This window comes from Ursus americanus, chromosome 23 (assembly GCF_024610735.1).
Source record: "Ursus americanus isolate L20-20 chromosome 23, mUrsAme1.1.p, whole genome shotgun sequence".
NCBI classification, from domain to species: Eukaryota; Metazoa; Chordata; class Mammalia; order Carnivora; family Ursidae; genus Ursus; species Ursus americanus.
This window is the reverse complement of record NC_142149.1, coordinates 33855909-33872072: the sequence shown is the minus strand read 5'-3', so window position 1 is coordinate 33872072 and position 16164 is coordinate 33855909. Positions and strand designations below refer to the sequence as shown.

General features: G+C 36.1%; 1 protein-coding gene and 1 pseudogene across 19 annotated transcripts in view; one reads left to right on the top strand and one right to left on the bottom strand.

The window, feature by feature from the left end:
* BCAS3 (BCAS3 microtubule associated cell migration factor) overlaps positions 1–16164 on the top strand; it is a 579161-nt gene that overhangs the window by 141719 nt on the left and 421278 nt on the right. For all 19 annotated transcript variants that reach the window (XM_087854571.1, XM_087854575.1, XM_087854572.1 and 16 more), the window contains 2 exons: positions 9449–9525; positions 15974–16057. In XM_087854571.1, the coding sequence (XP_087710697.1) occupies positions 9449–9525; positions 15974–16057 (161 nt within the window). The remainder of the gene's footprint in view (positions 1–9448; positions 9526–15973; positions 16058–16164) is intronic.
* LOC148107980 (large ribosomal subunit protein eL32 pseudogene) lies at positions 5476–5929 on the bottom strand (annotated as a pseudogene).

The window sequence follows — 16164 nt, the reverse complement described above, 5'->3', positions numbered from 1 at the left end:
GCATGGCCTTGGGAGAAGAGAGCTGGAAAGGTATATGAGAGAGGGCTTTTGTGATTCTGTAATGTCCTGGGGTTTTGTTTGTTTTGTTTTGGGTACTGCTTATGTATGTATATGTTCACTTTGTTGATTTGGGTGCCTCTGGATGTATATTATATTTGAATATATAGTTTACATTGAAACAGAGTTGAGAAAGCTTCAACAGCAATGACAACAACACAGGTTGTGATTTCTCTCTGCATGCTCTGAGTACTGTGTGTCGTAGCATTCTACAACAGCTCTTCCCAACCCCTTCATCTGTGAATACCCCAACCCATAGTGGGAACTTACCTCATTTCATTCTTCTCTTAAGAAGTATCTCATTGTTAGTTACATATTATTTTACTTGACTGGAAGACCCTAGAGATTGGATTTATGTGAGTGATGTAGGGTTGGTAAGATTGATGGTATTTGGTGAATATTTGTATGAAGGAATTTAACTTCCTGTTTTGAGATACAGCTTCACCTAAAGTGATTTGTATCAACACATTGAACAAAATTTAGCATAGCCTGATATTTAAGATCAAGGAACAAGTATACCATATCCTAACTTGAAAGAATCTTCTTTTTCTTTAATTACAACATTCCCACCCCTTTCCTTTATACAGATTGAAGCTTTTAGCGGGTGGAACGAGTCGTGTTTCTATGTGTTTCTCTGAATTTGGGCTAGCCCATGTGTATAAACCAGTTTGCCCGAGGCACTAAAAAGATGTTGCTGAGGCAGTAGGCATACTGAGAATAGCATTTATTGTAGCCCATTTGCCTGTGCCACATAGGTTTTCCCCAGTGATCGGTTTCTAGTTCTTGAACAATTAGGACCAGAGCCCACATAGAATGACAAATTCTCCACTTAATGAGGATATTGTTTTGATGGTGTAGGCATTTGATTTCTAATGCAGTTTAAAAAGCTCTTGTATAATACAATCGTGAGTGCCTTAGTTATGTATGAATACAATGATGGGACTGTAAAATAAGTAGAGACAGCTGTGTCCATCAGGGGAAGCATCATGGGAATTTGTGCCAAAGGGTGGAAGGATCAGGTAAAGAGAGCCGATAGAGAACTAGAAAGGGAATGCAGCCAATATGATGAGAAAGGAGACACCTTTGTATTTGCCTGTATAGAGACGGTGGCCTTGAGCAGCTGTCTGATGTGGAAATTCAAAACCCATGTATGATGAAGAAAACAAAAGACAAGGACTGATAGATGTCATTAGCAGTCATTTCCAGTGTGCTTAAATTGAAAGTTAGATATGAAGTCTCTGGAGAGACCAAAGGATTGTACAGTAAGTAACTCTTTCCAGTGGCCTCTGTTTTTAACTTCGAGAAAGAAAATTTATTCCTTACCATCCTAATGCTATTTCTTTGTGGTGTTATGTGTGTTCTTCATTTACGTTAATGATAAATAACAAGTATAAGAAATTAATTTAAAGGATCTGAAAAATGCAAAATTATTTTTAGTTTTGGAAAGAGGAGGTTTCCTTTTTAAAATGTTTAGAAGCAAATTTGTAACATTTATGAGGAGAGATGGGCAGGTTAATGTGAGATCTAAGCCCAGTTCAAGTTAAAGTCAAATCTATCCCTGTTCTTTCGGGTTCCCATCTATATATTGCCGCAGTGTTTTCACGGGCTGGGCAGGTGCCCAGTACATAGTGGGCAATCAATGAATATGTGTGCAATGAAACAACTTGTAATTTTCCTATCCTCTCCACATAATGGCCTACTCATTGAACATCACACTGGCTGTACTCTTAAATTCATGATATATTTGGGGCACCTGTGTGGCTCAGTTGAGTAAGTGTCTGACTCTTGATTTCGGGTTAGTTCATGATCTCAAGGTCATGAGATCGAGCCCCGCATTGGCCTCTGTGTTCAGCAGTGAGTCTGCTTGAGAGTCTCTCTCTCCCTCTCCCTTTGCCCCTCCCCCATGTATGCTCGTGCACACTCTCTCTCAAATAAATAAATCTTTAAAAAATTCATATGTTTATGTACATGAAAAAGCAAAAACCAGAAAGCTTACGGAACTTTAAGAGGATCATTAATCAGTTGTAAGGTAGTCAAATAAATCCCTGAAGTGATGTTTAATGTTATGTGCTTATATGTCTTTCTGGAGAGAGTGTTCCTGGTTTCTTTTCTGGACTTAATAGAATATGTGGTCTTTTGTGACTGATATCTTTTACTGAGCATAGATAATCATAGTTCATCTATGTTGTAGAATCTATCAGTTCATCTTTAAAAAATTTTTTTTAGGGCTCCTGGGTGGCTCAGTTGGTTGAGCATCGGACTCTTGGTTTCAGCTCATGTCATGACCTCAGGGTGGTGAGATTGAGTCTTGCATTGGGCTCTATACTTAGTAGAGAGTCTGCTTCTCTCCCTCTCCCACTGCCCCCCTCCCCCGCCAACTCTCTCTCTCAAAAGACAAATCTTTTTTTTTTTTTTTAAGATTTTATTTATTTATTTGATAGAGAGAGAGACAGCCAGCAAGAGAGGGAACACAAGCAGGGGGGAGTGAGAAAGGAAGAAGCAGGCTTCCCAGTGGAGCAGGGAGCCTGATGTGGGGCTCGATCCCAGGACTCCGGGATCACGCCCTGAGCCAAAGGCAGACGCTTAACGACTGAGCCACCCAGGTGCCCCTCAAATAAACAAATGTTAAAAAAAATTTTTTGAAGACTTTTTTAGAGCAGTTTTAAGTGCACAGCAAAATTGAACAGAAGATACAGAGATTTCACCATTGTCACACATGTATAGCCTCCCCCATTATCAGTGTTACTCACCAGAGTGGTCCAGTTGCTACATTGAAACATCATTATCAACCAGAGTTCATAGTTTACCTTAGGGTTCAGTCTTGGTTTTATACATTCTGTGGGTTTGGATAAATGTATAATGGCATATATCCATCACTGTAATATCATACAGAATATTTTCACTGTCCTAAAAATCCTCTGCTCTTCCTGTTCATCTCTGCCCTCCCCATTTCCCCGGGAACCACTCATTTTTTTGTTATCTCCATGGTTTTGCATTTCCTAGAATGTCATACAGTTGGAATCATATAGTATGTAGCTTTCTCAGATTGACTTCTGTTTAGTAATGTGATTCAAGTTTCTGCCATGTTGCTACCTGACTTCAAGATTTACTACTATCAAACTACAGTAATCCAGACAGTGTGGCACTGGCTAAAGAATATACAATTAGATCAATGGAACAGAATAGAGAGCCCAGAAATAGATCTTTGACAAAGCAGCAGAGGTGTAGTACAAGGGAGCAAAGATAGTCTCTTCAACAAATGGTACTGGAACAACTACATTCCCATGTGAAAAACTGTAGCTAGACAGAAACCATACATCCTTTGCAAAAATTAACTCAAAGTGGATCACAGACCTAAATGTAATACACAAAAGTATAAAATTTGTAAAAGATAACATAGGGAAAACCTGCATGACCTTGTGTATGGTGATGACTTTTTAGATACGACACCAAAGGCACAATTCATGAAAGAAATAATTGATAGGGTGGAATTCATTAAAATTAAAAACTTATGCTTTCCAAAAGACAGTATCAAAAGAATGAGAGGACAAACCACAGACTAGGAGAAAGTTTTTGTAAAAGACACATCCAGTTAAAGGACTGTTACTCAGAATATACAAAGAGTGCTTAAAACTCAACAAGAAGAACAGAAACTGCCCAATTAAAAAATGTGCCAAAAACCTTAACAGCTTACCAAAGAAGATATACAGATGGCAAATAAGCATATGAAAAGATGTTCCACACCATATGTTATCAGAGAAATTCAGATTAAAACAATGAGATACCACGTGCCCATGAGACTGGCCAAAATGAAGAGCACTGACAACAGCAAATGCTGACAAAGATATGGAGCAACAGGAACTCTCATACATTGCTGGTGGGAATGCAAAGTGATAATAGCCATTTTGGAGGACAGTTCAGCAGTTTCTTACAAAACTAGACATACTGTTGCCATACAATCTAGCAATCACACTTCTTGGTATTTACCCAAAGGAGTTTTAATTGTTGTCCACTTAAAAAACTTGTACACAGTTGTTTATTGCAACTTTATTCACATTGCAACCAAGATGTCCATCAGTAGGAGAATGGATAAGTAAACTATGGTATATCCAGACAATGGAATGTTATTCTTCATTTCTTTTTGTTGCTGAATAATATTTAATTGTGTGGGTAATACCACAGGTATCTATTCATCAGGTGATGGACGTTTCGTTTGTTTCCACTTTTGGGCTATTATGAATAATGCTTTCATGAATGAAAGTTTTTTGTGGGGACATACACAGTTGACCCTTGAACAGCATGGGGGTTAGGGGTGCCAAATGCATGCATGGTTGAAAATTTGCGTATAACTTTTAACTCTCCAAAAACTTAGCCTAGTGTTAACCAGAAGCCTTATCAATAACATAAACAGTCAATTAATATATATTTTGTATGTCATATGTATTATATACTATGTTCTTATAATTAGAGAAAATAAAATGTTAGTATAAAATCATAAGGAAAAGAAAATATATCTACAGTACTGTTTTATAAAAAACCCATGTATAAGTGGACCTGTGTAGTTCAAACTCATGTTATTCAAGGGTCAACTGTGTTTTCAGTTCTCTTGGGTATAAGTATTTGTGTGGACATATGTTTTCATTTCTCTTGAGTATGCGCCTAGGAGTTTATTTGCTGAGTCATATGGTAATTCTATCCTTAACTATTTGAAGAGCTGCCAGGCAGAGTGACTGCATTTTACATTCCCACCTGCAGTGTATGAAAGTTCCAATTTCTCCACATTCCCACTATTGATTGTTACTACCTTTCTTTGACTATAGCCATCCTATTGATGTCTCATGAAACGGTATCTGATTATACCTTTGATTTGCATTTCCCTGATGGGGAATGATGTTGAGCATCTTTTCATGTGTTCATTCACTAGCATATATCTTCTTTGTTAAAATTTATGACTTATTTGTGTTTTCTTTTTTGAGTTGTAATAGTTCTGTTTATATTTTGGATACAAGTCAGTTATCAGATATATGTTTTATAAAACTCCATTCTGTTTTTTCTTTTTCTTAGTGATGTTCTTTAAAGCACAAATGTCCAATTTATCTATTTTCTTTTTTTAAAAGATTTTACTTACTTGAGAGAGAGGGAGAGTGAGCGAGAGAGAGAGCAGGAACGGGGGGGGAGGGGCAGAAGGAGAGGAAGAAGCAGACTCCCCTCTGAGCAGGGAGCCCCATGCAGGGCTCGATCCCAGGACCATGCGAAGGGATCATGCGAAGGCAGCCACTTAACCCACAGAGCCACCCAGGTGCCCTATCTATTTTTTCTTTTATCATTTGTACTTTTGGTGTCATATCTAAGAAAGCATTGCTTAATCTTAGGGTATGAAGTTTTACCACTATGTTTTATTCTTAGAGGTTAATACTTTTAACATTTTTTTTTGGCAGTTTTGTGTGTGTGTGTGTTTAATACAAATACAATATGCACGTAAGCTGTCTGTTCATTTTCTTGGCTACACAGCCTGGCATTGGGATTGGTGCCTCTGATGGCCAGCGGGGCTGCTCTTTCCACGGTGGCTTTGTGGTCCTAGGAGGAGACATTGTGAGCAATCTCTGCACATAAGATTTGTTGCACTTGACATTGTGGACTGAGAACTTCAGAAGCCACTGGGCAGCATGGGCTTTGTTTTCCTGTTGCTCTTATAACCATTGTTGGGCATCAAGATGTGGCCCTTGAATCTTCTGTGCACCTTATCGACAATGCCTCTGGGTTTCTACCAGTTGTACTTAATTTTGACGTATTGGTCTGACTGCTGTCGGATGAACTGCTTGGTCCTCTTTTTAACAATCTTGGGCTTCCCCAGAGGTCTGAGAGCGGCCATGTTGCCAAGTAGAAGATGGCTGCCACCAATGCAGGCAGTGCTGAGGAAGAGAGCAGTACTTTTAACTTTTTCATTTAAGTCTTTGATTTAATTTCGAGTTAATTTTTGTATGCGGTGTGAGATCAGGGTTATATTCTTTGGCATATGGATGTGTAGTTGACCCATCATCATTTGTTGACAAGATTATTCTTTTCCCATTGACTTGCCTTGCTAACCTTATTGGGAGTCAGATGACCATAAATGCAGACATCTGTTTTTCCAAAAAGGTCTAAAATCTTTTGAGTCCTCTTTACCAAGAAAAATTAGGCAGAATGTTACAGAGAGTAGTTGAATCCTTTGTTTTTCAAAATAAGTTCAGGTCACCTCCCCAGTAGGGACCAATATTAAGGGAGGATGCCATCTAAAATTGCATGTCTCCTGTGCCTTTTAAAATATTTCTATAGCAATGGAGGAATCTTCATTTAGTGTGCTTTTCTTGGATCTTACCTTTATTTAAATTTGGAAATCTCAGTTTTTTAAATATCCAGTTCTCTTGCTTTGTTCACAAACATTGTAAACATGTTAGAATTAGCCTTAGTATTATAGAGATTTGGATTTTTTTCCCCTTGTTTTCAAAGTTTAGCTGGAGGCAATGGTTAATTTTTAAAGGAGTCATGCTTATAAAGTTGGGATAGTGCTGAGTGGCTGATGGTCTGCTGATTCCAGCTGTAAAATGTTTTTTGGAGAGCAGAAAAACAATTTGCTTTCATTCCAATACACTATAATTCTTGAGGTCCACTGGGTTTCTAAAAACATTGACTCCAAAAGTGAAATGAAGAACATTTGTCCTTGATATCTTCTAGTATTTGGAAAGGAGAATATACTTATTAGGATCTATTGAGATGAGATGAATACCAGAATTGATGGAGAGTTAGATAATATTGACTTTAAGGTTCAGGAGATTAGCTACCTCTAATGCAGTGCTGCAGTTCACAAGTATTTATTTCTGTTTTTCATTTGGTTCTTTTTCTCATGACATTTTAAAAGGGGGAAATTTTCAAAAAAATATTTAAAAGGGGGACGTTTTCTTATAGGCCATATTTATATTCATTTCTTCAGCTCTGAAAATATCTATGGAATATATGTATGAATTAGGCTACTCAGTGGGAATATAATAATGAAATCTATGTAAATACTGTACAGCATATATTAGAGTGTATTGTCTTTGCACTGTTTTAGTGTGCCATTGTCCTTTGTATGTGTCCATAATATGTGTCCATAATGTGCCTTCAGTGGATATAGTAATATCGCAGTTCCCTAGAGGTCAGTTTTCCCAAAATCCAAAACATCCCAAACAGAACCCTTTAAACCCTGAAATAAACAAAACAATTTTTTTAAAAAGATGAGTAAAAAATTAGAAAGCTCATACCTTGTATTTCATGTGATATATGGATTTCCTCTTTGGGCCATTATCTTCTTTATAAGTTCTTTATCTTCTTTAAAAAGGAAAACTCAAAATAAATGGTGATCGAAGGAGCTCAAATGAACACTACTGTGTGAGGGATGCAGCAGCAGGCGTGTGCTTCCTCAGTGCTTGTGAACACCAACACACTAGCATTTAGTTACACACAAGGCTTTCTGAATCAGAGAGCATGTAATACGTGTGTGTGTGTGTGTTTAAGATTTTATTTATCTATTTGAGAGAGAGAGAGAAGGAGCAGAGGGAGAGAGAGAGGAAGCAGACTTCCCACTGAGCAGGGAATCCAACGTGGGGCTCTATCCCAGGACCCTGAGATCATGACCTGAGCTGAAGGCAGTTGCTTAACTGACTGACTGAGCCACCCAGGTGCCCCAACACGTAATACATGTTTAAGACAGGTACCTATTTTTTTTTTTGAAGATTCCTATTTTTTAAAAAATAGTTTAAAATGAAACATCTGGCTTTTAGGTGAGCCCACTATTTGAGTATTTGAAGTTTTTTTTATGTAGATGAGTTTTTTGCCAGTGTCATATAAACATGCTTTGATTAATTTAGGTGCATTTCTTAATTTGTTCAAACATATTTATTAAGCTGTGCTCAGGTATTATTCTAGGCAGTGGAGATTCAGCAGTGAACACAACAAATTCTTACATACCCCTCTAATCAAGTGGGAGGAAGATAAAATAAATTTAAAAATAATATATCACAGAATGTATAAATTATTGTTGAAAGTAAATCTTAAAGTAGTTCATTATTTTCTTTTTCTCATTGTTAAGTATGCTTTTGCATAAAACATGATCATACATTGGTAACGCTATTCCTCTTAGGATCAGTAACATAGACTGGGACTTTATGCTGGGTCGGGAAGTGTTAGGTGTGCAGTTTATAATTCACATCCTGCTATTTTTTGCTATTATGCTCAGATGATTTGTGTCCTTTGGCTATTATTTTGCCATAAGAGGAAAACATTATTGTTATGGAATCTTGTTTGTCTCATGATTGTATAAATTTAGATTCCAAATTAGGACCTAAACTGTGAAATAGAATACTTCAGTTTGATCCTCTAGTGTACCTTTTACAGGAAAACATTTGTAAGAATATTAACCAGATACTTATGGAATGATAACCCAGAAGTTCTTTAGGTTAGGCTTTTTGTGTTGTCTGACTCTGCAGTTGCCTTTGAGTAGTCCCTCTAAAGCTTTGTGAAACACTGGAATATTATTTTGTGTAGTTGACAGATGAGTGTGTTAGACTCGAAGACCTTACTGGCACGGCCAGGAGGGCAGAGGAGAGCCTCTAGGATGACAGACATCACTTACTTGACTGAATCGTGTTGTGCCTTGGATAGTAGAGTTCAGGAAGATGGTATTGGAGTTTCCATGCAGCGATGGTATTCACTGTCACGACTATGTGATTTATTCTTCTTGAAAGGACAGACCCACAAAACAGTCCTTCCTACTAGTTTGTTATTGGCTGGACTCAACGCAAGAAGAATGAAATTGTGAGTGCTTAATGTAAATACATAGGAGTGTGTAGGTGAGTTTTCTATCGTCTTTCTGTGGAGGCACTCTTTGTGAATTACTTGGCTTCATTGGTGCCTTACTTCAGTACTTGTTCTGTTTTTTTCTTCCCATCAGTGTATCGTCATTTCCTTTTAGATGTATGTCTTCTTTATCTTTTGCCTTTAAATTTCTGAACCAATTGTATCCTTTCTCTTTCCTCTCTAAATACTGTTGCTTGACTTAAAAACTTTGTTTCCTTTTAGCTTCTCTTTCTTGTTCTAGGAATAACTAGATAAAATACCCAGTTTTTGCTAAAATTATTACCAGTTCTTCCCAGATTTGTTTCTTATTGGAACAGCATCAAACCAAAAGGAAACTGTAGAGGAGAAAAAAATGAACTTCACTTAGCTATTAAAATAATGGCTGGTTTTATGGGAATTTTATGTGAGACTTGAAAAAATAAAACCATTTGGCTGTTTTGTTTTGATGGCATCAAAATATGTGCCAACAGAAAATTTATTAAGAAATATCTCACTATTGCCATTTCCAATTTTTCAGGCTGCTATCCTTGTCCAGGGCCCAACATGAATCCTATTGCTCTTGGGAGCCGCTGGCTTGCTTATGCAGAAAACAAGGTAAGGCATGGCTTATGCTTGGATTATTTGTAATGGAGCAAGTGTTGAAGAATTTTCCAAAGGTGATTACCAACAAATAATATTTAACTTACTAGTTTGTTTTCTTTGGTTTGGTTTTGATTTTAATTGGGCACCCAGCATTTATCCTATCTCCCTTATTGCTTAGGCTCAGTATTTGGGCTCAACCTTAATTTTATAAGCTTAGTTTTATAGAGAGAGCTTTATTCCATTAATTTTAGGCACAACATTGATATTACCTTAGTAGTTTCTGTGGAGCTAGAAATCAGGAGGCAGCAATGACTTTTATTTTATTGGTAGATTGGGAACTGAGCCATAGAATAATTTAATTGACTTTATGTGTCTACAACTAAATCTAAACAAGGGTTCAGCCATTTGTCTTAATAATTAGATCACAGGTGATCACATTTTATTGAATTTTCCAGTTATTTATCAATTTCATTTATCTATTAAGGTCATAATAGTGAATGAAGATATTATATTTATACATTGAAGGGTTTGTTTATGTCCAATTCAAAGCCAAAGACAAATTTGAATTTTTAGAAAGAAAAAGTGAAATCTTTTGTACGCCATGTTGTGTCCTGCATGTGAATATAGAATGAAATCTAAAAAATATTACAGACTTCAGAGATTGTTGTTTCATTTTAGCTTGCTTATATAGTTACTATATATTAAGAATAATAAGAAATAATATTAATTGAAGAGTTCTTGACACAAGTCTGAATATGAAAAGTACAATAATTAAATGGAGAAACCACAGAGCATGTAAATCTCTAGCCTCTGGAATTCACAAAATCAAGAAACTACTGAAGACAGTTCTTTTTGTAGATGAATTCCTTGATACTTTTTCTGAAATTCTGTTTGCTCCAGGTAGGTATTTTGCATCTTACTGAATGACCTATATATGCTCCATTCTGTTCTTTCTCTTGATTTTCTAGGATATCTCGTAAAAATAGCTCTTTTCAAATTATTCTTTTCAAACAAGACAAGAGGCATACAATTCAGTGTGGTGGCATAATGGTGTCTTCTAATGTTTATATCTATAATATGTTTCCTTGAGTGCTGGAGACATCCGAGAAGAAGATGCACAAATTGTCCTTTGGCTCTTGAAGATGTAGTCTCACATGTGGGAAACTACCCATTTAGAATTGTAGGTGTTATGTAAATATTTACATATTGTTTTCTAGCAGAAGGAGCTCCCTTCATAGATCCATACCTGGGTGTATGTCAGTTGTCTTGCTTGTCTTGCCTTTGTAGCGGTAAGTGTCAGTAATATCTAGCATTACATACAGAGACCAGAAAGTGTAGTGGCATTCACAAGGAGTTTGCCAATCAGATAACTGTACCATTCCTGTGAAAGAAGTATTTTTAGATCAATGTCTTTCCATAGTATTTACATAAATGCTAGTATTTATTAACAGTTTCTGATTGCTTTGGTAATAGTTTCTGACTGTTTTGGTTTTTGGGCTGAGTGTGGAATTGCAAAATTTAATTGAATTTTGGAGTAACAATCTCTTTCAATGAAAATGCTCTTTGACTAAAATTTTAAGCAAGAGGCCATATATACTGATAGGGTTTGTTTTTCGTTTTTTTAAAATTAATTTTTAAAATTTAAATTCAATTAATTAACATAAAATGTATTATTAGTTTTAGAGGTAGAGTTCAGTGATTCATTGGTCTTATATGATACCCAGTGCTTATTACATCATGTCCCCTTCTTAATGTCAGTCACCCAGTTACCCCATCCCCCCACGTCCCTCCCCTCCAGCAACCCTCAGTTTGTTTCCTATGATTAAGAGTCTCCCTTTCTGATTTTGTCTTGTTTTATTTTTTCTTCTCTTCCCCTCTGATCTTCTGTTTTATTTCTTAAGTTCCACATATGAGTGAGATCATGTGATAATTGTCTTTCTCTGACTGACTTATTTTGCTTAGCATAATACCCTCTAGCTCCATCCATGTCATTGCAAATGGTAAGATTTCATTTTTTTGATGGTTGAGTAATATTCCGTTGTATGTATGTGAGCGTGTGTGTGTGTGTGTGTGTGTGTATATATATATATATATATATATATATATATATATATATATATATATGCACACGACAGCTTTATCCATTCATCCGTTGATGGACATCTGGGTTCTTTCCATAGTTTGGCTGTTGTGGACATTTCTGCTATAAACATTGGGGTGCATGTGCCCCTTCGGATCACTACATTTGTATCTTTGGGGTAAATACTCAGTAGAGCGATTGCTGGGTCATAGGGTAGCTCTATTTTCAAGGGGTTTGTTTTTCAGCTCCTCTCTTTAAATGTACTTTTAACTAGGAAAGCGTACAGAAAAGCTGTAAGAATAAATATAGTACAAATAACACAAAACACACTCATGTACCTTTTACTCAAATTGACCTCTTATTAATTATTTCAGAGTGAGTTGCATATATGACATTACCCATAAATACTTAAGTTATCAGCCAATTTAATCTTGAGAAAATACTTTTATCTAATTTGTCATCCATATTCCAGTTTTATCAATTAACCCTATCATATCATTTGTAGAAATTTTTTTTTTGTAGTGCAGGATCCAGGCTAGGATCAGGTATTATATTTTGTTGGGGTGTCCCCTTAGATTCTTTTAATATGGAAGATTTGACAGTCTTTCTTTGTCTTTTACAGCATTGATGATTTTGGAGAATATAGCCCCCTACCACTACCCCTTACCCCCCCCCTTTTTAATAGAATGGTTTTTAGTTTGATTTTTTTTGATGTGTTCTCTTAATTATATTCAGGTTATATATTTCTGGCTAGAATATTACATGAATATTGTTCTGTATTTTTCATAATATCACAGATGGAGACACATGATATAGGTCTGTCCTTTATTGGTGATACTAATTTTGTCAGGATTTTGTCCAGTTTCTAAAGTGAATAATCCCTATTTTTTCCCTCATAACTAACAGGTAATTTGGAAAGGCCTTGAATATACCCCGCCTTTCATCAAAATTTTAGCTTTATTTTAGCATCCATTGATGATTTTTGCCTGAGCCAATCTTTACTAAAAGGAATGTAAAAAAATGGTTTTCCACCCTCACTTTCCACATAACCAGTAGGCACTTGACTTTCTATTGTAATCAAGAACTTTCTTTTCTCTATCTTTCTGTATCTGTATTTTTCATGGACTCATGGATTCCTATTTCTTAATGGTTTATATTTTTTTTGTCCTTAATTATTGTGGCTTTCAAATTGTTCCACAGTTGACCAGGGAGAGCCCTTTAGGCTGGTTCTTGTGACATGGTGACATGCCTTCATCAGTTTTTTACTTAAATTTTTTTTTTCTATTTCCTTACTTGCTATCATAAGTTCAGGTTCATCTAGTATCTGCCCTGTCTCAGCCCTGGAATCTTCTACTTCTGATTCCCCTGTTCCTTTTTTTTTTTTTTAATTTAACAATATTTTTTTATTATATTATGTTAGTCACCATACAGTACATCCCTAGTTTTTGATGTAAAGTTCCATGATTCATTACTTGCATATAACACCCAGTGCACCATGCAATACGTGCCCTCCTTATTACCCATCACCAGCCTATCCCATTCCCACACCCCCCTCCCCTCTGAAGCCCTCAGTTTGTTTCTCAGAGTCCATAGTCTCTCATGGTTCATTCCCCCTTCTGTTTACCCTCTCTTTCTTCTTCCTTTTATTCTCCTACCGATCTTCCTACTTTCTATGTTCCATAAATGAGTGAAACCATATGATAATTGTCCTTTTAATGGGCCATGGCTTTAGATACTAAGCTTTGTCCAGTAGATCTGCTCATTGTTATGGAACTGTTTTTGCTTCTAGACACTTTCAGTGGACAAAGTTTGGAAACACTGAATATTACATACATACATATACTTTTATATGTACATAAATCGGCAAATATACATATACACACATACTTGTGCACCTACACACATATTTTGGAAATGAAGAGTACACATTGGTATTTCCATAGGATTCTTTCCTTTCATCCTCTGTCTCCTATTTATATGTCCCTTGTTTTGCATGGGAGACTCTGATATCAGCACATTTACTTCATTCGTTGAATCCTATAATGGAAAAAGTAATCGCAGAATTGCTTGCTCACACCACTATAAATGTCAAACCAAATAAAAAGAGTTCAGGATTTTCTTTATGTCCATTCCTATCACTGCCCAAAACTGAAGATATGCAGTCAAATACTGTGTTCATATATTATTTTGATTAGTTTGTCCTTTATCTCTCCCTTTCTGCTTTCCTTCATTGTTTTTACAGTTTTCATTTGGTACATAATTTCTTAAGATTTTATTTATTTATGAGAGAGAGAGAGGTAGAGAGAGAAGGGGGAGGAGCGGAAGGAGAGGGACAAGCAAACTCCATGCTGAGAACAGAGCCTGATGCGGGGCTTGATCTCAGGAGCCTGAGATCATGAGCTGAGCTGAAACCAAGAGTCTGATGCTTAACTGACTGAGCCACCCAGGTGCCCCTTAAATAATTTTTTAATTATTTTTTATATGTATGTTCTATTTACATATTTATATATTTCATTATGTTATATATATTTATATTTCCCTTTCTTTCCAAAAGATAACATAACACATGTGCTCTTTTGTATATTGCCTTTTTAACTTATATTTTCTGGAAATTAGTCCATTGTATAGAGGTTTGCACTACAGAAATTTCTGATTTATCTTTAACTTTGATGAATTGAGATGCAAATGTAATTTCCAATGAGCCTAAAGTTTTAAACAAAAATTTTGGACATAGTTATGTTTGTGTAGAAATGCTGACCCAGTTTTAGTTGAATTGAAAAAGTGATAGTATTGCTTGCTTTCATGTATTTATTCCTGATTATTCCTGAAGCAGAGAAAAAATGGTAGTATTTCTAAGGTAATGTTTTTCCTTGCACATGCGGCAGGAGGCAGCAGAGGGATAACTTTCATAATTCTTCGAATATGTGTTTATGAACAAACGAATGAGTGAGTGAGTGAGTGAGAGGGATACTTTTTATTAGTTAAAACGATCATTTTCAAACTCTCTTGTTTTCCCTTATGTGAAACCACATTTGCAATCACCTGTCATTTGGAAAATTCCTCACTACTGGCCTTGAAATCTGCTTCATGTGCCAGCTTGACATCTGGTATCAGACTTTTAAAGACATTCCATTTTAACATTATTATTGCTTTGAGGGATTTTTAATACAGTGTCAGTGATGAAGAAAATTTTTATTTTCTTTTTTCTTTTTTTTTTTAAGATTATTTATTTATTTATTTATTTGAGAGAGAGAAAGTGAGGAGAACATGAGAGGAGGAAGGGTGAGAGGGAGAAGCAGACTCCCCACTGAACGGGGAGCCTAATGTGGGGCTTGATCCCAGGACCCTGAGATCATGACCTGAGCTGAAGGCAGACACTTAACTGACTGAGCCACCCAGGCGCCCCGAAAATTTTGATTTTAGAATAAAAGAACAAAAAGTTTATGTATTAATGTTTATCAAATGATCATGTTTTAAATTATATAAGCATTTTTTGTTTTTATGTTTTGGAAGAGGCAGATTCTATCTGAATTCTGTAGGTCTTTAAAATAATTCATAACACAATGTGGAGCTGTACTAATACTCTACTATTGTCATTTTGTTTTTTAAAAATTTTAAATATAAAAATCTGGGTAATGAGTTTTTTTTTTATTTTTTTTTTAAAGAAAACCTAAATTTAGGACGTATAAGAGCAGTGGAGAATTTAATCCTGGTCTGTTGCTTAGCACACGAGACAGTTGTGCATGTCAGACTAGTGATTCACTTTGAAAATTGACAGGTTGATTTATTTATGTCAGTCATGAGTAAGGGCAATGTCTTTTTCATTCTAATGGTAATACTAGTAAGCCCTCTGACGTGGACAGCTACTATGTGTGTCTTGGTTGATTTATGCATAATTTGTGCCACTTTTCCACTGACTTAATTGAAAATGGAAATATGACAAATTCTTTTGTCTTTTTTTTCTTTTACAGTCTTTATGTAGGAACTAGGAGGACACAGCCTCCAATTTGCTAGCATGTTAAATGTTTAATGTTAGGAAGTCAAGTCTAAGTCCTTTGATTATGTTATAAAATTTATTTGTGGAAAGGCTGCCAGATCCCAAATACTACCATTTCAGAGTTTATGAATTCTTAAAGACTATTCATCTTGTAATTAAAAATTGTATTTGAGCATGAAACTGCCTGAGTGGCACCAGTAGATTATAAAAGGGGGGAAAGTGTCTCAGCAGAGCTTTTAGCTGTTTGTCTGAAACACTTGTACAAACATTCCCACCCACCGCCATCATTCTGCATGGTAAATAAGCTCTGTCCTAATAGCCTGGAGAGTTAAACAGTTTAATAGAAATGACTCTCTGGCTTCCCTCTCTCTCTCTTTTTCCAGCTGATTCGATGTCATCAGTCCCGTGGTGGAGCCTGTGGAGACAACATTCAGTCTTACACTGCCACAGTCATTAGTGCTGCTAAAGTGAGTATCGAGTAGTCCCTGGGAGCTGTGATTTTGTGGAGTAACTATCAGGTTTCTCTCCTGAGTTGTATTGAAATGATCCCTTCCCTTTTCATTCACAAATGCGG